The sequence below is a fragment of the Mobula birostris genome, chromosome 7, assembly GCF_030028105.1.
Source record: "Mobula birostris isolate sMobBir1 chromosome 7, sMobBir1.hap1, whole genome shotgun sequence".
NCBI classification, from domain to species: Eukaryota; Metazoa; Chordata; class Chondrichthyes; order Myliobatiformes; family Myliobatidae; genus Mobula; species Mobula birostris.
In genome coordinates, this window is record NC_092376.1 from 20,840,625 (window position 1) to 20,864,850 (window position 24,226).

A 24,226-nucleotide genomic window follows, 5' to 3' on the forward strand; every position below is an offset into this window, starting at 1 on the left:
CAGAGCAAACAGCTCAGCTTTCTGGGCGGAGACAGCTGTTTCAAAAGAGGCCTACTCAATTGCTTCACTGTCCGACACTATCGAATAGTTTCCCTGATGGATCCACAAAAGAGCTTCCATCCTCATAAAATGTCGCCTCGGGCTTGAGGGGGTATTGCGGAAGGGATGGGAGAGTCTGTCCTCCTTTCACAGTGATTCAGACAGGGGAGCAGTTGGTGCGGCCGACTTCATGGCCTGAAATTTCCCAGAGATGGGGCACAATGTCATGGGCTTGGTCAGTATTAAAAGAGTGTCTTACCAGATGTCCTGTCCCCACCTTTGACTCTTTGCAGTATCGGAGTTGGCTCGCGGCCATGTCTTGCCAGTCTCCCTCAGCGCTGAAGGCTTGTTTCAATAGACAATAGACAATAGGTGCAGAAGCAGACCATTCGGCCCTTCGAGCCTGCATCGCCATTCTGAGATCATGGCTGATCATCTACTATCAATACCCGGTTCCTGCCTTGTCCCCATAACCCTTGATTCCCCTATCCATAAGATACCTATCTAGGTCCTTCTTGAAAGCATCCAGAGAATTGGCCTCCACTGCCTTCTGAGGCAGCGCGTTCCACACCTCCACAACTCCCTGGGAGAAGAAGTTCCTCCTCAACTCTGTCCTAAATGACCTACCCCTTATTCTTAAACTATGTCCTCTGGTACTGGACTCTCCCAGCATCTGGAACATATTTCCTGCCTCTATCTTGTCCAATCCCTTAATAATCTTATATGTCTCAATCAGATCCCCCCTCAGTCTCCCTAATTCCAGCGTGTACAAGCCCAGTCTCTCTAACCTCTCTGTGTAAGACAGTCCGGACATCCCAGGAATTAACCTAGTGAACCTATGCTGCACCTCCTCCGCAGCCAGGATGTCCTTTCTTAACCCTGGATACCAAAACTGCATACAATACTCCAGATGTGGTCTCATCAGGGCCCTGTACAAATGCAAAAGGATTTCCTTGCTCTTGTACTCCATTCCCTTTGTAATAAAGGCCAACATTCCATTAGCCTTCTTCACTGCCTACTGCACTTGCTCATTCACCTTCAGAGACTGATGAACAAGTACTCCTAGATCTCCTTGTATTTCTCCCTTACCTAACTCCACACCGTTCAGATAATAATCTGCCTTCCTGTTCTTGCTCCCAAAGTGAATAACCTCACACTTATTCCAAGTCACCTTGAATTCTCCTAACATCCTCATCAGATGTCACACTGCCACCCAGCTTAGTATCATCAACAAACTTGCTGATGTTATTCACAATGCCTTCCTCTAAATCATTGACGTAAATGGTAAACAGCTGTGGTCTCAATACCGAGCCCTGTGGCACCCCACTAGTCACCACCTGCCATTCCGAGAAACACCCATTCACTGCTACCCTTTGCTTTCTATCTGCCAACCAGTTTTCTATCCATGTCAATATCTTCCTCCCAATGCCATGAGCTCTGATTTTACCCACCAATCTCCTATGTGGTACTTCATCGAATGCCTTCTGAAAGTCAAGGTACACCACATCCACTGGATCTCCCGCGTCTATCTTCCTGGTTACATCCTCGAAAAACTCCAATAGATTAGTCAAGCATGATTTGCCCTTAGTAAATCCATGCTGGCTTGGCCCTATCCTATCACTGCTATCCAGATATGCCGCTATTTCATCTTTAATAGTGGACTCTAGGATCTTCCCCACTACTGATGTTAGGCTAACAGGGTGATAGTTCTCTGTTTTCTCCCTCCCTCCTTTCTTAAAAAGTGGAATAACATTAGCCATTCGCCAATCCTCAGGAACTGATCCTGAATCTAAGGAACATTGGAAAATGATCACCAATGCATCCGCAATTTCCAGAGCCACCTCCTTTAGTACCCTAGGATGCAGACCATCTGGACCTGGGGATTTGTTAGCCTTCAGTCCCATCAGTCTGCTCATCACCATTTCCTTCCTAATGTCAATCTGTTTCAGTTCCTCTGTTACCCTATGTCCTTGGCCCATCCATACATCTGGGAGATTGCTTGTGTCTTCCCTAGTGAAGACAGATCCAAAGTACTTATTAAATTCCTCTGCCATTTCTCTGCTTCCCATAACAATTTCTCCCATTTCATTCTTCAAGGGCCCAACATTGTTCTTAACTATCTTCCTTCTCTTCACATACCTAAAAAAACTTTTGCAATCATCCTTTATATTCCTAGCTAGCTTGCATTCATACCTCATTTTTCTCCCCATATTGCCTTTTTAGTTAAGTTCTGTTGCTCCTTAAAAATTTCCCAATCATCCGTCTTCCCACTCACCTTAGCTCTGTTATACTTCTTTTTTAATGCTATACTATCTCTGACTTCCTTTGTCAACCACTGTGGCTACTTTCCCCCCTTTGAATCCTTCCTTCTCTGGGGGATGAACTGATTTTGCACCTTGTGCATTATTCCCAAGAATACCTGCCATTGCTGTTCCACTGTCTTTTCTGCTAGGATATCCGACGAGTCAACTTTGGCCAGCTCCTCCCTCATGGCTCCATAGTCTCCTTTGTTCAACTGCAATACTGACAGTTCTGATCTGCCCTTATCCCTCTCAACTTGCAGATAAAAACTTACCATATTACGGTCACTACCTCCTAATGGCTCCTTTACTTCAAGATCACTTATCAAATCCTGTTCATTGCACAACACTCAATCCAGAATAACATTATCCCTGGTCAGCTCTCGTACAAGCTGCTCCAAAAATGCATCCCGTAGGCACTCTACAAACTCCCTATCCTGGGGTCCAGTACCATCCTGATTTTCCCAGTTCACCTGCATGTTGAAATCCCCCATAACTACTGCGACATTTCCTTTGCCACATGCCATTGTTAACTCCCTATTCAACTTGCACCCAATATCCATGCTACTGTTTGGGGGCCTGTAGATAACACCTATTAGGGTCTTTTTGCCCTTACTGTTCCTCAGTTCTATTCACACTGACTCTACTTCTCCTGATTCTATGTCCCCCCTTGCAAGGGACTGAATCTCATTCCTCACCAACAGGGCCACCCCACCCCCTCCGCCCACCTTTCTGTCCCTTCGATTGCACGTATACCCTTGTACATTCAGTTCCCAGGTCTGATCCCCCTGCAGCCATGTCTCCGTTATCCCAACAACATCATAGTTACCCATTCGCACCTGAGCTTCAAGCTCATCCGCCTTATTTCTGACACTGTGCATTCAGATATAGAATTTTTAACCCATTTCTCCTCTCTCTGTTTAAATCGCTGCCTATTGTGCATAACCCAGCTCCCTGAACTCTCACTGGGCTATATGCCCCTTGAATTTTGTTGTCCTTCTTAAATTTACTTACTCTTTCTGCACATTTAACTCCATGCTCCGTCAGACCATCCCTCTGCACATGTATCCTCCTTATCACTCGTTCCGCCTCACCTTTCTCTACTTCACACTTAATATTCTGGAACCGTGTAATCCCCACCTGAACCTTATACTTCATCTCGCTATCCCCTCTCACATTCTGGATCCCTGCCCCCTGCAAATTTAGTTTAAACCCCCCCCCCCCCCCCCCCAAGCAGCACTAGCAAACTTTCCTGCAAGGATGTTAGTACCCCTCCAGTTCAGGTGTAAACGGTCCCGTCGGAACAGATCCCACCTTCCCTGGAACAAAGCCCAATTATCTAAAAACCTGAAGCCCTCCCTCCTGCACCATCCTCTCAGTCACGTATTGATCTGTATAATCCTTCTGTTCCTCGCCTCACTCGCATGTGGCACAGGTAGCAGATTGTTACCCTGGAGGTCCTGCCCTTCAGCTTCGCACCTAACTCCCTGAACTCACTACGCAGGACCCCCTCACTCTTCCTACCCACGTCGTTGGTCCCTACATGGACCACATCATCTGGATTCTTGCCCTCCCTCTCGAGAATAACCTGCACCCAATGGTCGGGGTGTAGGCAAGGAACCCAGGCTCTTTGGTTTGAACCCAGGGCAAAACCTAACGGTGTTATGGGGAACCGCCAGTCCTGTCTGTCACCAAAGGAAATCTGGAACTTTGGCCAGTAATGCACTGCCCTCTCTTCCTTTAACCTCTCCAGTCACCGTGACTGGGAACTTCTGCCCCTTGAGGGGTGCATAATACTGGCTTTCTTCAGTTGAGCACCCTGTAGGATCATAGCACAGAGTCACATGAGGGTCTGCCTCTGGCAGGGGGGGTTCAAACGAAGTGGAGTCCAAATTAAGTGCCCACCACTGGGGGGTGGGGTGGGGTCGGGAACTGGGGAAGCTGTCAGTTGTTCGCTAGTCCCAGGGTGATACCCTTGTCCGTGCATAGAATCTCGGCTTCCAACAGACAGAGCAAGTCTCATTCTGCTAGATTACATCCCAGTGGCTGGGTATGTGAATACGTGCGTTCCTTGCTTTGGTTCCCGTTTCTGATCCCCCAGATGTAGCCTGCTCGCGTTCTTCTTCGCACTGAACATTTTCACCCTTAATATTAGTTCCCTCTGGGGTTGATCAGGATTCAACACCTGGATCCCAACAATATGTCAAAGCTCGTCGTCTTCGATTTTGATCATTGTCAGGCCAATCCATAGCATTTCTCTTAATCATGTTGGCTAACTTAACTGGTAAGCATTGGAGCAGTAAGGCATTAAACTGGGAGGGGGAGGGGAACGGATTCCCATTATTAGAGGCTTGATCTCCTGCGAAAGTGCCATCACAGGCCACAAATCGCCCGGTTGTCTGTAATCTGGTCTGTCTGTTCATTCTCATTATGGATTCCCGCCTGTAACTCCCGATAGATTTGGTATCTCGATTCTGCCTTCCATTTACGCCCCTCATCACGCAGCAGAGACCGAATAAATTTTGCAGGGTCGCATTATACATTTGTACAGTACTGCAGACATACTAAGCAAACTCTGTTGGTTTTTCTTTTCTGTCTGGGTCCTGATTCATGATCATTATCATTTCCTGAAGCTTCCAGGTTGCATACACAGGAATTACTGGGGGCTGCCGCATTTGGGTGGGCAGTTGTCTCTGTGGAACCATTAACTCTGGGGTTTTATTGGATTCTTCCCTCCCTGTCTTGGAATAATCCTCGGTATTCCCTTACTGGATCTCAGGGTATAGAGAGCCTCCCCTTCCCTGCCACTGCTGTTTTACCTGAGCGGCCACCGTATCTGAATACTGGGAGGATTGGGGTTCGGGAGCACTGGGTGCATTCAGCTCCTGATATGGTGGGTGAACAATCCTCATGGCGGTCACTATCCTCAAACAGGGTCGGTATGCCAGACGTGGGTTTGGGATCCCGTATTTGCCCTAGATCTCGCGCACAGCACTGCCGATCTAAACCTTCCTGTCCATATCTGCCTTTGCCTGTTTTCTGTGTTTCTCTATCTGGCCAGTAAAGTATTATTTCATTTGGTATCAGCTTTATCTTTCCAATCTTTAATCAGGAATTTCCCCCCGCCGAGGGCCAAATAGCAGATCCCAAATGTTTAGTAAGTGCAAAATTTATTTCGTAAATTGTCCTCTGATTTAGGTAATTTTTCACGCATACTTTGGAGGGGAGTTCCCTTTCCAGCTGTATCAAGGGCCTGTCCCATTATTGCCCTTATTATATTACCAGTTATTCTTATTTATCAAGTCAAGTCAAATTAAGTTTATTTACATAGCACATTTAAAAACAACCCACATTGACCAAAGTGCTGTGCAAAGCAAAGCAGGTAGCTAAAATCACAAATACACGAAACACAGACAAACCAACGAGGCAAACAGCTTATATGCGCAAAATGCACAACAGAAGGGCCTAGGCACAAGCCAAAAAACAGTCACTGCTTATGCCACTGGGTGAGAAATTTAGCCAGCCTGCCTCCCCCTTGATCAATTTCAACTGGCCATATTATCAGGAGGCAGCTGATATGGTCAAATCCATCAGATAGCAGTGGCCGCCTTTCCTGATCGGGGCCCCCAGTCCCCACTCTTTCCTTAGGAACAATACAGAATACCCAATGTCACCTGCAGCCTTTAATTCTCACAAAAACTGCTAGCCTATTTTCCGTTAATACTCACAAAAAGAACAACTCTCACGTACTCTGGAGGCCTTTTCTCCTTTATTCTGAACTTGTCTCATTAAATTTCAACTGGCCGTATTTCTGCAGCCAAGGTGAGAATTTTACCAGACTGCCAGTCTCGTATTTTCAAATTTCAACTGGCCATATCTTGAGACATGTGCAACCCCTTTTCCAAATCATCAAATTTCAACCAGCCATGTCCTGTCACCTGCAGCAATGTAAAAGAGACAACTGCTTACCTTAAATTCTGTATTCAAACGTGTCATCTGATCCCATCAAGGTACTGGTCTCAATGGGCGAGGGGCAAAAATGCTCGGTTGGACACAAGGAGTAGCCAGGGGTAAATTACCTCGGGGCGCCCTGCCACTCAATTGTGTTCAATTCAAGCCCCCTGTCACTTACTCAGCCCAGAGGGACGTTCCCTATGTTGGGATCCGAGTCATGGCACCAAATGTAAACCTAAAAAATGCTGGACCAAATCAAAAGATCGTTACTTATCTTTTCACCTGTTTATTTCTTCGAGCTCAGCTGGCGAGTGAACTTGGTCCTGACATCAGGGGAGAAGCGTTCTCATCCCACTGGTGGTTCAACAAGTTCACTGTTCGCCTTCCAGAACTGTTATAATTTATAAGATCACTGATACAAAGGAACGATCAGTCTGATAACCATGCCAGCCAAGTCAATGGACTATTGATACGAAAGAACAATTAGTTTGATAGACACTCCAGCCACTTAAATTTAAAGAAAGGAATGTCCTGTCTAATTTCCATCGGGTACTGCCTTTTGTCGAAACCAAAAGGTGTGAAAAATCAGAAGACATCTTATGTGGATCTGTGTGAACTTTAATCCTTATCTTGCTCCAAAGAAGCAGTTGTGAGACATTATTCAAATAGACTGCAGTCACTCGCAAAATATACAGACATGGTCGGTAATTAATCCATTATTTACAGGAATCTGAGAATCCCCCAATTCCCTTAAACTTTATCAAAAGTATCATGGAGTATCCCTGCTTATCATGGATGAATGCCTCACAGAGTGTCCTCAGCCAGCTTGATTCCATTCAAAGAAAGGCTGTCAGGATTATAGGTGTAGATGAAGCCACAGCTCGTGAGAAGCTAGCCATCAGTAGTTTATACCACAGATGACAGGTTGCTGCAGCTACTGTGCTATACAAAATGCACACCAGCCACAGCCCTGCAGACCTTCACGCCATGATGCCTTCCTCTTATGAGAGACGGCGTACCACATGGTCAAGTTTACTGTGCCTGCTCATGCTGTTTCTGTGCTTGATGTGAGAACCTGCACACTGGATAGAAGCTTCCTTCTCTGTACTATCAGAATTTGGAACAGCCTTCCAGATGCTGTGGTTGGAAACATCTGCGACGATGGGGTCCAAGCCTTCAAGAGTCGAGTGCACAAACACCTATCATCTCTGGGAGGGAAGTCACATGCTTCTTCATAAGCTATCATGAAAGGGACCAGGATGGCAGTGCTTGGTTGTTGATAGGTAGGGTTAGTACTTGATTTTCAAGAGCACTTGTGAGTTATGTTCCGGCTGGATTTAGTCCTTAAACTGCTGGAGAATAGTGCGGAAAGAATGGGTGCTGTTTTCTCCCGGTAGGGATTAGTTTTTAGTTCCAAGTGCTCCTGCCACATTCTGTCACCCTGCAACCCTATCCTTCAATCTCTTTGAATTATGGAGGACAGCATGTGTATAAATGTCTCTCTCCAGCAGACCTCATCATGATCATCATGACTCCAGTATTTCTACTGTTCTTTAATATTTCTTAATTGTATACATGATTTTTTTTATGTTCTATTGCTGAGCAGCTGTGAACCATCTGATTGGCCTATCAGAATTCCCATTGAGAACTAGTTGACTTGATCAGCATTTCTGATCTGGCTATTGTTCACGATTGCTCTAAATAAAACAAAATCACACAGGTGAATGAAATGCACAGATCTGTTGGTATAACTTTCTATTTTGTAAGCTGATGTGTATTTCTAGAATTGCTTTCAATTCATATTTCTAGAGCCTCTGTTTATGCTTTTACATAGCATCCTTCCAGTTTGTCACAGTGACCATCTCAGCAAAAACATTGTGCTCATTATAAACAGGATGCAATCCTGGAAGTCATTTTAACTAACTGATGTCAGATAAGGGAAGTCTATATCTGCAAAATGTTTTCAAATTTGCTTGTAGTTATTAGAAAAGGAGAAATATGCTGGTCCCTAGATACTGCAAGTAATACTGAAATGCAAAGCCTCGTTTTCATAATAAACTGGACAGACTATATTTTTGATGTGTGTCTATAAGGGTAAAGTTTTCTTACTGCTGAGCAAGAAGTCATGTAAATATTATCTAGAGTAATGTAGCTTACTGGATGTCCTGGCATTGCATTTTACTTGTGGAAGCAAACTAGAAATCGCCTGTTTTGATTTTCATTGCTCTGTTTACACACACATCCCTTGGTCTTTCAGCTCACTTTCAATCACGGCTGTCTCTTGCTTAACAGTATTTATCAACTTTGGTTGTAACATTTTTATTTGGCATATTGAGTATGTTTTTGATTAATGGGTGTGTGAATGGGAAGATAGGTGATCTATGTTTTTACTTTTATGTGAGGAATTGCTTTGTGACCTAATTCCTGGACAGCATGGATTATCTGATTCTAACATATTTTCTAAGCACCCTGAATACTTGAGCACAATAACCTCTTACTCATCTTTATTGAAGGGAATTTAAGATTTGTCTCTGTAACTGGTCCTCAAAAACATGACCATTTCACCTCCATGTCATTCTAATGAATGTGTTGTGTGCTTCTTTCATTCAGGACCAGTAAATCTTTTTTTAAGTAATGAGGACTACCTGGAATTGAGTGTGGTGCGACCACTGGAGTCTAACCAGAACTGCTTTTGATGCAATATATTTCTGCGTATGGAGTCACAGAGAGAGCATGATTTTAGTGGCCCCTCAGCCCACGAAAATTGCACTGTAAAAACGCTGTTAAGTGTAACGTTACAACTTAGAGCATCAAACATCAAAGTCCCCTTTGAATATCCAAACTCCAGGTTGTCAGTGCATCCAGCAGAGTGTCTAAACTAATAACACAACAATTGTACTTCTTTTCGTCAATACTAAGTACACCATTTAAACAATCACAGCATAGTTTCAAAAATATGTGTAAACCTCTGGGATAATGCCTTCTTCAAAAGCTATTTGGAGTCGGGTGTTCCAATAAATGAGATTAGAGGTATGGGTAGTAGAGATGCCCTGCCCTATAAAAAGACTCACAAAGCTAGTTTACTGACTTCTCAAGAGAGATCTTTTTTTGTGCACGATGCCTCAATCAAAACAACTTTCAGGGGACCTTAGAAGAATTGCAGAGGTGCATGAGTCTGAAAAAGGCTACAGAAGCATTTCCATAGATCCGAGTGTTCATCAGTTCACAGTAAGAGAAATTGTCTTCAAATGGAGGAAATTCTGTACTGTTGCTACTGTCCCTGGGAGTGGGCATCCTACAAAGATCACACCAAGAGCACAACGTGCAATGCGGACAGAGGTGAAAAAGAATCCAAGGACAACAACAAAAGACCTGCAGAAATCTCTAGAACTTGCTAAAGTCTCTCTGTTCATGTGTCCACTAAAAGAAAAACACTGAGCAAGAGTGGTGTTCATGGAGGGAACTGCTCTCCAAAAAAAAAAAAATTGCTGCATGTCTCAAGTTTGCAAAAAGACCATCTGGATGTTCCCCAGCACTTCTGGAATTATGTTCTGTGGACAGATGAGACAAAAGTTGAACTTTTTTGCAGAAATGCAGACTGCTATATTTGGAGGGAGAAGGGCACTGCACACCAAAACCTCATCCCAACTATGAAGCATGGTGGAAAGAGCATCATGGTTTGGGCTGCTTTGCTGCCTCAGGGCCTGGACAGTTTGTAATCGTCAGGGAACAATGAATTCAAAATTGTATCAAGGCACTTTACAGGAGAATGTCAGGATAGTAGTCTGTCACCTGAAGTTTAATAAAGTTGAATGATGTAACAAGACAGTGATCCGAAACACAAAAGTAAATCAACAGAATGGTTTAAAAAGAAGAAAATTTGAGTTTTGAATGGACAAGTCAGAGTCCTGAGCTTAACCCAATTGAGATGCTGTGACATGACTTGAAATATTGATGAACTGAAAAAGTTTTGTATGGCTCAAAAGAGCCATCCAACTGTTCTCATGTGTTAACCTTTTCATTTTGAATTTTAAAATAGTTTAAAATTCATCATTGTGTAAATCTGATCAGCAGCTACAGGATACGTTTGATGGAGGTTGTTGCTGCTAAAGAAGGTTCTGCTAGTTATTAAATACAAGGGTTCACATTTTTTCTAGCTTGGACTGTGAATGATTAAACGTGTTCAATAAAGACATGAAAAGTGCAATTCATTGTTATTAGTTTAGGCAGATTGTGTTTGTCTATTATTGTGACTTAGATGAAGGTCAGTCAGACCACATTTTATGAGTAATTAATGCAGAAAACCAGGTAATTGCGAAGGGTTCACAAACTAATTCTTGCAACTGTACAGAAGGAGAGTGGGTTCTTTGATTATGCTGGTTGCTTTAATGAGGCAGTGACAAATATGCACAGTCTATGGAGGGGAGGCTAGCTTCCCCTGAGCTTTGTCCACCACTCTCTGCATTTTCACTATAAGACATAGCAGAATTAAGCCACTTAACCAATCAAGTCTGTTCCAACATTGATCACGGTTGATTTATTTTCCCTCTCGATCTCATTATCCTGCCTTCTCCCTGTAACTTCTGATGTCCTTACCTATCAAGAGATTATTAACCTCTGCTTTAATTGTACCCAATGACTTGGCGTCATTCTTCTAAACTCAAAAGAGCCATCCAACTGTTCTCATGTGTTAACCTTTTCATTCTTGTTAAAGCCTTCCGGCTTTCTCCATTGCCAGTATGTCCTTTCTTAAATATTAGGCCTAAAACAGCTGTTTCAGTTCCTGCGGTCGCGGGCAGAACAGCTGCCATATTAAGCTGTAATGCATCTGGATAGGATGTTTTTTTATGGTGCAGTGATTAAGAAATTGGTGAGGGTCAAAGAGGACATGCCAAATTTCCTTAGCCTCCTGAGAAATATCACCTAAGACTCTTAGGTTTCTACAGATGTCTCACGGAGAGCATTCTGTCTGGTTGCATCACATCCTTGTATGGAGGGCCCAATTCACAGGATCAAAAGAGGCTAGAGGGTGGTAGACTTGGCCATCTCCATCACAGGCACAAGCCTCCCCACCATCGAATATCACATAACAACACACATCAAACTTGCTGGTGAATGCAGCAGGCAGATGCTTGAATTTCCAGCATCTGCAGAATTCCTGTTGTTATCGAATATCACATTATTCCTTTTTTATACTAAATTTATTTTTATTGTAACATAGTAATCTTTAGTGTATTGTATTGCATTGCTGCCACAAAGCAGCACATTTCATTACATATGTCAGTGACAGTAAACCTGAAATGAAGATTTTTCTTTCTTCCCTGCAACATGAAGCATATTTTTCATTTGATGAGAAGCATTAACTCTCTCTCTCTCTCTGTCCTCAAAACTTAACATCTTAAGTCTGTCTAGCGATTTTCAGTATTTGTGGATTTTTGCTCTTCACTTCTGGCCAATTTTATTTTTAATGCTTTAAAATTTGCAGACTATGCTGAGTAATTGTCGATGTACTCCAGCAGTTATTGAACTTAAGCTTCTTGAAGTCCATGTGCTTTTCTTAATAGGTTTAACGAGGTACAAATGTTAAGTCGTGCTTGGGTGCTGACATTCAGAATCAATAAGTTGTTTTAGAGGCAAATTCTAAACACTTTTCAGTTCAGTGGCATGATATTCACTTCCTTGATGTGAATCAGGACTTGCCTGTCAGCAATTCTGTGCCGATATTAATTCCTGTTTCACCAATTATTTTTTTATTTCACAAATCTAGCTGGTTGTTTAAAATGTTCACTTACTATTCCCCTGAACAATCTAAAGAACTCACTGACATGAACTTTGTTAGCTTATACATTTCAAATATGAAGTATTTCTCGGCTTAAAAAAGAAAAAGACCTTGATATACATTTTTTTTAGGCCAGAACTTCCCTTGTATGACACTTTTTTTTTATTGCTGTCAAAGGAATTTCGTGCCATTTTTTTAATGTGCAGGTTGTGCACTTTTGACGATTTGTCACGTGTCAGATGACAAATGAGACTATCAGCTGTGAGCAGTGGTGTGGAATGCAAGATATAATGTGGCTTCAGTACTGCTCAATTATTCAGCTAAGGCCCTTGAACAGTATAGACCATTTGTATTAAAGCAGATGTTATCTAAAGTTTTGAGACATGCTTTCCTTAGAGATAAAAGGGACCAGCTTTATCTGATTTCCGTCTGCTGGGTGGATAGCTCCTTGTTCCCTGTTTTAGTGTTTACTCCTTCCCACCCATTCCATTTGCTCTAATGCTAAAACTGAACCTCCGCTTGTAGTCAATCTTTGATGTTTTCCCTTCTGTCTATAAACCTGTGTCTTGAATATACTCAGTGCCTTATGGTCTACAACTGATTTGTAGAAATTTCTGAAGTTTCCCTGCCCTCTGGATGAAGTGATCTCTCCGTATCCAAGTCCTAAATGGTTCACCGTACTTGTAAACTGTGGACCTGATTCTAAATACCAGAACCTGCGGGTGTACCATTTCCTCATCTATCCTGAGGAGGCATAAGATATTGGAGCAGTATTAGGCCATTGAGCGCATCAACTTTGCTCCGCCATTTCATCATGACTGGTTTATTATTCCGTTGGAAGCCATACTCCTGCATTCTCTCCGTAACCTTTTGATTCCCCCAGTAATCAAGAACCCATCAACCTCTACCTTAAATACAGCTCTGTGCAAGAAGAGTCTTGAGGCATGGAGATATATCTATATCTATCATGCACTGAAGTGTTTAAGGCTGAGATGTGCTCAATACTGTATTTCAAATGACATAGCCTTCAAAACCATCTGTGGCAATGAATTTCACATATTCAGTACTACCTGGCCAAAGAAATTACTCTTCATCTTTGTTCGAAATAGATGCCCCTCTATTTTTTAGACCATGCTCTCTGACCCTAGACCAAGAAACATTCTCTCCATATCTACTCTATCTAAGCCTTTCAATATTTGATAGGTTTCAAAGAGATTCTCCCTCCATTCTTCTAAATGCCAGCAAGTACAGTCTCTGAGCCATCAAACCCTCCTCATACATTAACAGTTTCATTCCCAGAATCATTCTCAATAAATCCATAATAGAATAATAATCATAATGGAATCAATACCAACAATACCAACCTTACCAAATTGAGCTATCAACCAATGTGCAAATGATAATAAACTGTTGGAAGTAATTTGGAGAATGTGCAGCTCTGTTGGTTGATGGTTGGGTTGAGTAGTTCTCCAGTCCTGGCAATTTACTTGCAAATGATGTCTCCTCATATGGTGAAGTAAATTGCCAAGATGTAAACAATAACTATCAAAGTGAAATTGAGTGAAGTTATCCTTTTGGTTGAAGAGCCTGATGGTTGAGGGGTAATAACTGTTTCTGAACCTGGTGATGTTAGTCCTGATGCTCCTGTACTTGGCTTCCTGATGACAGCAGTGAGAAGAGAGCATCACCTGGATGGGGTAAGGGGCTGATGATGAATGCAGCTTTCCTGCAACAACACTCTGTGTATGTGTGCACAATGGTAGAGAGGGCTTTACCCGTGATGGACTGGGCGGTAACAAGGGCATTGATGTTTCCATACCAGGCTGTGATGCAGCCAGTTAATATACTCTCCACCACACCTTGCATTATTTTTAAAACTCTACTAGTCTTTATTTATATCTTCTGTAATATTCATGCATCTTGATTCCACAGCAGTTCAACTGTCAACTTCCATGTAAATTAGGCTTGAACTTTAACATGTTGACCCTTTCAAGAATTAAACTGGACAGTCATTATCCTAGTGTTTTTCAGTCCATTCTTGAGATATGGCTGGTGTTGATTGACTACCCCTTGTTTAAGTTTTAGAAAGACTCCTTATTGCTTCAGTCGGTCAAATGTTGTCTTAACAAACGTGAGAAAATCTGAAGATGCTGGAAATCCAAAGCAACACACACATAGTGCTGGAGGAACTCATCAGGGCAGGCAGCGTCTATGGAAAAGAGTAAATAGTCGACATTTCGAGCCGAGACCCTTCATCAGCTCTGGAACTGAACTCTTCTATCCGTGTTTGGAAAAGATTTCAGTGAGATTGGAGTGTTGTTGATGGGAACGGGAGAGGGGGCCAGATTGAGCATTAATCCTGTCTTGCCAGCAATGTTAATAATGTTTTCCTGTTATTTAAATCATCTAACTTTAGGGCTTAACTTGTGAATTTTGATGTATGTGTATGGAAAATTAACCAGTCACCTTTTATTGTGGCATCACGGACAGGTCTTCTTGGAAATATTGTGAACTAAAACTATTAAGTTTTAGCAAAGTTCATATTCTATGACTTTGTCCCAAAGCTACATCATTGTAATCTCTTGCTTAGTTTATGTTTAAATGTACTATAGTTGGAATGCAAGTTTGCTGGTGCAGCTTCTAATATTTCCATGTTCCCCTTCATTTCAGGCAGTTGAGCAAGTGGCTGTCACACAGGCTAATAAACAGAACTATTTGCCCTAATCAAGCCCTAAATCAAGTAACTGTTCAAGGAAACTGTTAGCATTAAGGACGATGTCAGATGAGTAAGTAAACTTTCACAAACTTTGTAATTAATGTGTGTCCATTATTATACTTTAAGGTTTTGAAAAAAAAGTGCAGACTTTTTTTGATACAGGTGGTTGTTGTTCCGGATTCCAGTACCTGCATATCTTTTATCTTCAGAGCAAATTGTATCTGTAGTCTTCTTTGTGTCCCTCATTGTGTTATTCCTAAGTTGTTTTAACTTGAAGAACAGCATTTTCTTCTAAATGGAATGGTTTAAAATGGTACAGTTCAATATTAGTAATGTCATCTGGATAGGAAGGAGGTGTGCAGACAGAGAGAGAAACTGCAGCTTCCGTCATGCAGTAGGTGGTGATAAGAGAAATGGTATGGACTAATCTATCAACACATAAACACAATTGCTACTAGTCCCAGACCAAGATGCACTTTAGGTCTTTCATGATACTAAGTAACTGCAATTACCCCTGGGACCTTCCCTTTGCCCCCAGAGTAGATGGAACACTTGTTCTTGCACCTCCTCCCTCACCACCATCCAGGGATCTAAATGGTCCTTTCAGGTAGGCAAAGGTTCATATGCATCTCCTCCAATACTGTCTTCTACGTTTTGATGCATGCATTGTGCCCTCCTCTACATTAGCAAGATCAAGCGCAGATTCAGCAACCGCTTCATATAACACCTACACTTAGTTCACAATGACAGTCTCAAGGTTGCTGTTGCCAACCATTTCAACCCCATTCTCCTTCCCTTCCCACATTGAGCTGTCCATCTTTAGCCATCTTTGCTGCTAGGATGAAGCTCAACACAAACTGGAGGAGTAGTGCTTCTTATCCTGCCTTGGTAATCTACAACCCAACAGCATGAATATTGTGTTTTCCAATTTTAGGTAACCCCTGTTATTTTATTTTTTATTTTCCCTCTTCTCCCCTCCTATTTTTACTGATCCTTCCATTTTCACCCCCTTCCCACCCTCTCACAGCCCTCTTGACCCATCCTTGTCCCCTTCCCTTTCTTCCCTCCACCAACCACACACTGGATTGCCTATCTCCCAACTTCTCATCTAGTTCCAACTGTCATTTCCCTCTCTCTTCCCTAATGGTTCTCATTTTTTGTTTATCTCCCTCTAGCAGCTCTCTCCTGTTTTCATAGTCTCCTCTCCCCACTTTGTTCCATCTGTTGTTCAATGCAGACAGAACACTGGAGAAGCTTGGGTCAGGTACTATCTATGGAGGGAATAAGCAGTCAACTTTTTTGGCTGAGATCCTCATGCCTAATCCTGATGAGGGATCTTGGCCAGAGGCATCAGCTGTTTATTTCCTTCCATGGAATCTGCCTGATAACTGAATTCTCCAGCATTTTGTGTGTATTGCTCAATGTTTCCAGCATCTGCAGAGTCTTCTGTATCTCTATTTGCTGTTTTTTGTTTCTCTTCCCTTTCTTTGTCTGCCTCCATCTCTCTGCCACCTGCCAGTTTTCCAACTCCACCCTCACCATTTCCTATATCTGTCACTACAGCCTGTAATTTTGCACCCCTTTTCAGTTTACCAATCACGTTGCAGGCTTTTGTTACCACTCTCCTTCTCTCAGTATTGGCCATCTCACCTCTCCACTCTCAGTCCTGATGCAGGTTTTTGGCTAGAAGCATGAACAATTTATTTCTTCCCACCAATATTGCTTGACTCACTGAGTTCTTCCAGCATATTGTGCGTTGCTTCATCTTTTTGCCTTGGCCGACCCAGCACTACCCCCCATTGGAAGCTTCTCCACACGACCATGGAATTAATTCATTGTTGAATTTGAACCAAACAGGTTCTAGCCACAACAAGCTCTCAGCAGATTAGAGGGAAGTAAATCGTACCAGGTTTCTGGCATAGAGGCACGTTGGTTTCACACCTCTGTTTGCAATACAATAATGACCCCTTTAACACTGATTTCATTAGTTGTCTTGTATCTCAGATGGCGTCCTTCATATTCTGCAAAGTGCTATATACAATGAAAATGGCTCTATCTTGCGGTAAAATTTCAGTGTTGATGTTGCTAATGTTATTACACAAATCAGTCAACACAGTCCATGTTTAGAGAGGGATACAGTTGTAAATCTGGAGATGTAGTCATCAATCCCCCTCAGACTCCATTATTCTTGAGATCATTCTGATGTTGTGCATCAAACGATACATAGTTAAGTACAGCATTTGTAACGCCCAGGTTAAGATTTTTACTGCTATGTTGTAGGTATTTTAGCAGTTCTGTAAAAGCAGTGTGCTCTGCTTTTAGTCTGCTTGGGCTTCAGCTAAGAGATGAGGGGCTATGATGGTCAACTTAGGAATGTTGTGTTAGCCAATCCAAGTGGTGAAATCGGGATAAAGTTCTTGAGAGCGGAGTGGAGAGGTTTGTGACGAATAGTGTGGCTCGTGTTTTTTTTTGGCGGGAGCTGCAGAGAGGACAGGAGGGAAGATGGTTGAGGATGCTGTGGGAAGGAACGTCCTAGTTGCACAAGGTGCTTTGTGCAGATGAATAGCTTCAAGGAGGAAGGGCCAGTAGTTATGAGAGAGAGCCCACTGGTTCAAAATCGATTTTGTGTGAAGTTTGGAAAGTGTGTGCTTTCATGTAGACCGCGGATCCAGCGCATGAGTGAAAAGACAACTTCAAGATGAGCTCCATCTTTATGTGTACACTTGAACTGGTTTAATTGTAATGGGCCCTTTTATTTTCGTCCTCCACCACCCCCCCACTAACTGTTTAATAAAGCTGAAATTTGTAAGTATACTTTCTTTATAATTTTATGTGGTGTACAATTTGTTATTTTTTGCTGACCAATTGTGTAAAGGCAGTATTTACACAGCATTCGCTCAAATCGAAGTTTCTTTAATTGGAACATCACGATATTCCTGTTTGGTTGAACCCTAAATCATACTGACCATAGACCTCTATTGTCTATGAAAGGTGGCCTTCTCACCGTTGAGTCTCGTGACTGTTAGTGAAGCCGGCACTGAGCCACATTTCCCTATGAGCCTGGTGAGAATCTGCATTGTGGGGGCTATCATTGAGCGATTCGCTGAATGCTGTGTAATTGCTGTTAAGGATTGATTAAGCAGTTTGTGTGTTTAAGCCTGTGTTTAAACTAGTGTCAGGGAAAGTGACTAAGGTACTTTATTATGGACACCACAGGGCTTAAGGTTTGGTACAATTCAAAGAGATTATCCACAAATAATGCCTGTGTTTTGAGCAGGGTGGATGTCCGAACTTCCAATGAACCTTTATGCAGAGTGCTCAGTTCTATAAAAGTTTTGGGGACTTTGCGCTTATTGGAAGGCATTTTGGCCAATCGGATGGTAAGGATGTCATGTTAGTCCAGACCAGCAGTGACATAACTGAAGTTGTGCTGCCTGATAGGTTGGGAGACCCTGAAGAGGCGGGGCCATGAGCCTCTCATTTTTAGAGAAGGGGCGTGCAGCTGAGGACGAAGATTGGGTCCTTCAGCAGTTGGTTTCAATTCTGAGCTGGTTTTGGATATTACATCACTGGTTGGTAAATGTAGACGTGTATCTGCAGAGAGCCAAAGTTATTCTAGGTTAGGAATGTTCTCTGGGGTGAAGCCCCCCCCCCCCTCCCAGATGGGGAAGTATATTATGAAGCTTGGGCTGTGCAGACATCTCAGTTACTGGATGAATGGCAGTGGTGAGAAAAAACAGAGGGCCTAAACGGTCCAGCGGCTGATAGTGAGGTTCCTAAAGGCAGAAAATCCATTAGCCATGTCAGCAAGCTCTGGAAGATGCTTTTAGCACTGCTGAAAGTGCTACCGATCTAATGATGAAGGCACACATTCCAGGGGGAAGGAGAGAAGCTGTCTGCCTGCATTTTCAGGGTGGAGAAACAGCTGCACTGTTTGCGCCACAAAGGGGGCATTCCACTATGAGAGAAATTGCTTGAGGTTGGAGCAAGTTGTGAAGGGCGCGCTGTCACATGATGTGATTGCTGTACGTATTCGAATGACCTGCAAGGTGCGCCCTCCTCCATCTTTTACTGAGTTACTCAGAGAAGTTAGAGAGGAGGAAAATGTGATTGAGAAGTGAGACCTTTCCAAAAGCTGAGTAGTGTCTTCAGTGGTAGCCTCTATTGTTAGAGAAAGAGCTTTTGAGGAATGAGGTGGAAAACCTTTGAACTGAGCTGATATGATGGATGTCTGCTAAAGTTTCAGCTAAACGTGATACATCCGTTGGGAAATCCGACCCATCTGTAGGACTTATAATGCAACAAACTGCAGCTGAAAAGGGTCTCTTGACTAGAGAGGTGATTGCTGTGTTACAACTGTAGAGAAGATGGACGTTTCAAGCAAGACGGTGAGGAACAGGAAAATGTTCAAAATGTAAGTCGGTGGTTAACTAAACAGAGAAGAAAAGAGACAAAACTGCAGAGGGACTCAGAGGAATGGGCTGGCGTTTCAGAGAGGATATGTTCCAATTAGCAAATCGAGGAAAATACCGATGTGCAAAACATTCCTGAAGGTTTAGTGGGACCTAGCTCTGGTGTATCCATACAGATTGAAGGTGTTTATGCTAGAGCCATACTTGACACAGGTTCTCAAGTTACTTTGCTTTATAGATCCTTTTACAACTGGTATTTGATGCTCAGTGACCTTGACATGCTTGGTTCTGATGTGTACCCATACAATGGTTACTTGTTGAAACCGGCGTTTTCAGAAGCAGATGTTGGAGTAACTGAGACTATTGACACACCCATGTTGGTCTGCCCGGATCTGGACGAAAAGGGTGGAACCTCCGGTCTTGTGGGAACAAATACTTCTGTTGTGAGATGGTTTGTGGGAAAATGCAAGGAATAAAATGGAGAGTACTTTTTGAAATCCTTGTCCACTCACCCTGTGTTCAGAGCTGTTTTTGAGAAGGTACAAGTTCCTCCTAAGCAGGATAATGAGCAGAAACGAGGAACTGTGTGGTACACCCAATCTAAACCTGTCATGTTACGCCCTGTAGGAATAGCTAGAGTGACAGGAACCCCCAAATTTGCCAAATGCCGAACACCTCGGCCATCCAGGTGGATACTCTTGATAATCCGGAAGGAGAGTCACGCTTACCTGCAAGGGTGCTGGTGAGACCGGAACTTCTGAAATCTTCGGCAGTATACACAAACAGGCTGACAGTGATTATCAGGAATACCACAGAGAGAGAGGTTACCCTCAGACATGGGATGCTGACTGTCCTTCTTTTTCCTGTGATGGTAGTATCTAGTTTTCCTGGGGAAACAGAAGAGGAATGGCCTTCTGAATCGAGGAAGTCAACATTGAAGACGTGCAACTTCAGTGACTCACCAATGCCCAAGGAATGGAAAAGGAGATTGACTGAAAAGATGTTGGAACATGATGATGCCTTTTCAACTGACAAGTTGGTTGCTCCAAGAGTACTTGCAACACTATTAGAGCAACGGAGGGCACCTCTCTTCGAGAGAGGTCTCACCAGTTAGCACCAGAGAAAGTTGAAGATGATCTGCAGCGCCTGCTTAAACTGAAGGAAGCTAAGTTCAGTCAAGGAGTAGGGGACCTGAGCCACTGGAAGATATGAGCGATAGACATGGGGAGGCACCCTCTAGGAGACAGGAAGGTTCACAAGGAGTGGTTGAAGCTGGAGAAGCTGAAGTTGAGATAAGAGGGTCTCAGAGTCAGGAAGCCCCAAGCTAGGCTGGCAGAGGATGCACATGGGAAACAGAATATTAAGTCCATTTCCAAGGTGAGATATGCAACTTCCATTTACAAATGGATTGGAGATCCTGAAATCACAAAATTAATTTGAATATTGTGTTATTATAATGGTTTAATAAGTTCCAAAGTCATGAGGACCTGACTATTTTTGGTGGGGAGAGTGTAATGCCCAGTTTGTGATTGTGTACTGTCATGCTGTGGGTATTTTATTTTAGCAGTTCTGTAAAAACAGTGTGTTCTGCTTTTAGACTGCTTGGGTATCAGCTAAAAGGCAAGGAGCAATGATGTTCAACTTAGGAATATTGTTTCAGCCAATCAGGATGGCAGAGTTGGGAGAAAGTTCAAGACAGTGGGGCAGCGAGAGATTTGTGATGGGCAGTGTAGTTTGCTGTTGTTTTTCTTTGGCTCGACCTGCAGAGAGGACAGGAGGGAAAATGGTTGAGGATGCCGTGGGAAGGAGTGGCCCTGTTGCATAAGGTGCTTTGTGCAGATGAATGGCTCTGAGGAGGACTGGCCAGTACTCTGGAGAGAGAGCCCATTAGTTCGAGATGGATTTTGAGTGAAGTTCGGAATGTGGTGTGTGCTTTCACACAGACCATAGGTCCAGTGTGTCAGTAAAAAGACAATTTCAGGATGAACTCTAACTTTATGTGCACATTTGAACTGGTTTAACTGTTATGGGCCCTTTCATTTTTGCCCCCCCCTCCAGTAACTGTTCAATAAAGCTGAAATTTGTAAATTAATTTTTTTATAATTTTAAGCGGTATATAATTTGTTATTTCTTGCTGACTGACAGTTGTGTAAAGGCAATATTTGTGCAGCATTCGCTCAAATCGAGGTTTCTTTAATTGGAACATCACAATGTTCCTGTTTGGTTGAACCCCAAATCTTACTGACCCTAGACGCCTATTGTTTATGAAAGGTGACCTCACTGCCGAGTTCCGTAACTGTTAGTGGGGCCGGCAATGAGCCAAATTTCCACAAGAGTCTGGTGAGGGGGTTGCACATTTAACAGTGCAGATACTTTTAAATTAATACTTTTAAATCTTAGAAATTGAACCACTGTGCAAGTTCAGTTTATTGTCTTTCAACTGTACACGTATACGGTCAAACGAAACAAAATTCCTCCAGACCAAGATACACAACACAGTATGTAACATGCACACAACACATGGAGTAATATTACCACAAATAAATTAACAATAATAAGGTGCATTTACCTCATACTTTAAAAAGTAAACAGTAAAGCATAGCTGGCACTTCATACCTGATAAGAAGTAAGTGGTGGCAGGTAATTCAGTAGTCTTGCGATCTGGGGAAGGAGCTGTTTCCCATCCTAACATTTCTTTTCTTAATGTTATAGTACCTTTTGCCTGGCAGGGAGCTTCATTTGGTTCACAGCCTGGGGGAGGAAGCTGTTTCTGCATCTAACAGTCATTCCAGTGCTGTGGTACCTCCTGTGTGATGTTAGGAAGTCAAAGAGATTATTGGACAGATGGGAGAGGTAATTGACAGGGCTAAGTGCTCTGCATTCACAGCGCTTCTGATAAGTATTTCAGATGGGTGGAAGAAGGACTCCAATGATCCTCTTAGTGGTCCTCACATTCGTTTGTAGGGACTTGGAGACACTGTTGTGCTTTCTTGACCAAAGAGGTGGTGTTGATGGACCAGGTGATGTCATCTGTAACCTGCATGCCCAGAAGCTTGGTGCTACTTAGCAGCTGATGTGAGAACTGACTACTCCTCACTGCACTTTCCTAAAGTCCACAATCATCTCTTTAATCTTGTCCACGTTGAGACTCAAGTGATTGTGGTTGCACAGTTCTATGCTGTCTTGTTGTCGTCATTGATGAGGTCAACCACCGATGTGTCATCGGTGAATCTGATGATGCAGTTTGAACTGGATCTAGCAGTGTGGTCATGTGTCAGCAGCAGGCTGGGCATGCAGTCCTAGGGGACACTAGTGCTCAACATCATAGAGCTCAGAGATGTTTCTGCCAACACAGACAGACTGCGGCTTATCTGTCAAGAAGTCCAAGATCCAGTTACAGAGAGAGGTATGGAGGCACAACAAGGATAGTTTATCCACCAGATTTTTGAGGGATGATCTTATTAAATGCTGAGCTGAAGTCGATAAACAGCATCCTAGTGTATGAAGCACCATTTTCCAGGTGTGACAAGATGGAGAGGAGTACAGAGCTTATGGTATCATCAGTGGAACGATTTTAGTGATAAGTGAACTGGAAAGGGCCCAGCGTAGTAGGAAGATGGAATTTAATGTGATCCATAACCAGCTGTTCAAAGCACTTCATTATTGTTGAGGTTAATGGCATAGATGGTAGTTGCTGAAGCAGGTTACTGTTGTTCTCTTGGGATGATGGTGGCCATCTTGAAGTTTGCAGGGACAGTGGACTGTTTTAGAGTGAAGATGTCTGTTACAACCTTTGTTAATTGGGCTGCACAGTTCCTTAGCACTTGAACAGGTATGTTATCAGGTCTTTCTCACATCAGCTGCGGCCAGACAGAAAAACCTGCTCCTCAGAGGGGAAAAGGGGGCCTTTCTCACCAGCTATATATTCGCACCCCCACCCCCACAAATGGGAGGCAATTTTTACAGTGACCAATTAACACATTCAAAGGGAGAACTTGAAACTGCACACAAACAGCACAAACTGAGGTCGCTGGAGCTGGCAGGCAGCAGATTTAGTAGCTGCTACCTCTGCAGTATCTGCTGACACTGGTAAATGCTTTGTGTTTTGTTTGTGCTTCAGAATGTCAGGCCTTCCGAATTAAGTACGAAATTACCATTGTAATTTCTTCCAAGGCATCCATTACCCCATCTGAATTGTCTGGTAGAATTCTAAGTGCAATGTTTTTTTTAACTATTAGTTGACTGTGCATATCTATTTCTGCTATTGCATGTCTGACTCACCACATCACCCAAAATAAACTGGAAAGACAATTGTGAAATTCTAGAATGCTACTTGAATTTGATCAGCCTTTCCCATGGATGAAACAAGAAGTAGCAAAAAGGGTTCTGCTGTTCATTTTGTACTTGTATTTTAAAATCTATGATGTAAATATAATTTTCTATAAATAGTGTTCCTGAGTAGGATTTGAAGTAAAATCAGTGGGAAATGATGCTGCAGAATAACGACATTTTTGACTTTTGATTATCCTTTCTTTGGAATTTAACTTCCAGCTGAATACGTAGTAAGTTTAATGCATTTTGTGAGCACAGTGTGCTTACTCTTTTAATGACATTTTTTTTCAAAGACTACATTTGGTGTGAATGATGGAATAGAACATGCAAGTGTATACACTCTGTGACCACTTTACTAGGTACACCTGCTCTTTAATGCATATCTCGAATACCTCGCAATTAAGTACTGGCCATTTTACCTGCCATGGGAGATTTCAGCGATCGTTTTGATAGTGGTGCACGTTCCACCTCAGGCCAACTGAGCGATATAATCAATAGGCATGAAAGCACGTCCTGATACCTTCGGCATCATTTTGGGGGATTTTAATCAGGCCAGCTTGATAAAGTCACTAAATAATTATCAACAAATCACTTGTAGTACCAGGAGAAAAAAACACACTGGATCACTGTTACACTGCGATCAAGAGTGCCTATTGTGCAATCCCACGCCACGTGATCATCTGCCTGTATTTCT

General features: G+C 42.8%; 1 protein-coding gene across 1 annotated transcript in view; it reads left to right on the top strand.

Moving 5' to 3' along the window:
* cyfip1 (cytoplasmic FMR1 interacting protein 1) overlaps window positions 1-24,226 on the top strand; it is a 153,337-nt gene that overhangs the window by 18,321 nt on the left and 110,790 nt on the right. The window contains exon 2 of the mRNA XM_072262714.1: window positions 14,743-14,858. Coding sequence (XP_072118815.1) covers window positions 14,848-14,858 — 11 coding nt within the window. The 5' untranslated portion in view covers window positions 14,743-14,847. The remainder of the gene's footprint in view (window positions 1-14,742; window positions 14,859-24,226) is intronic.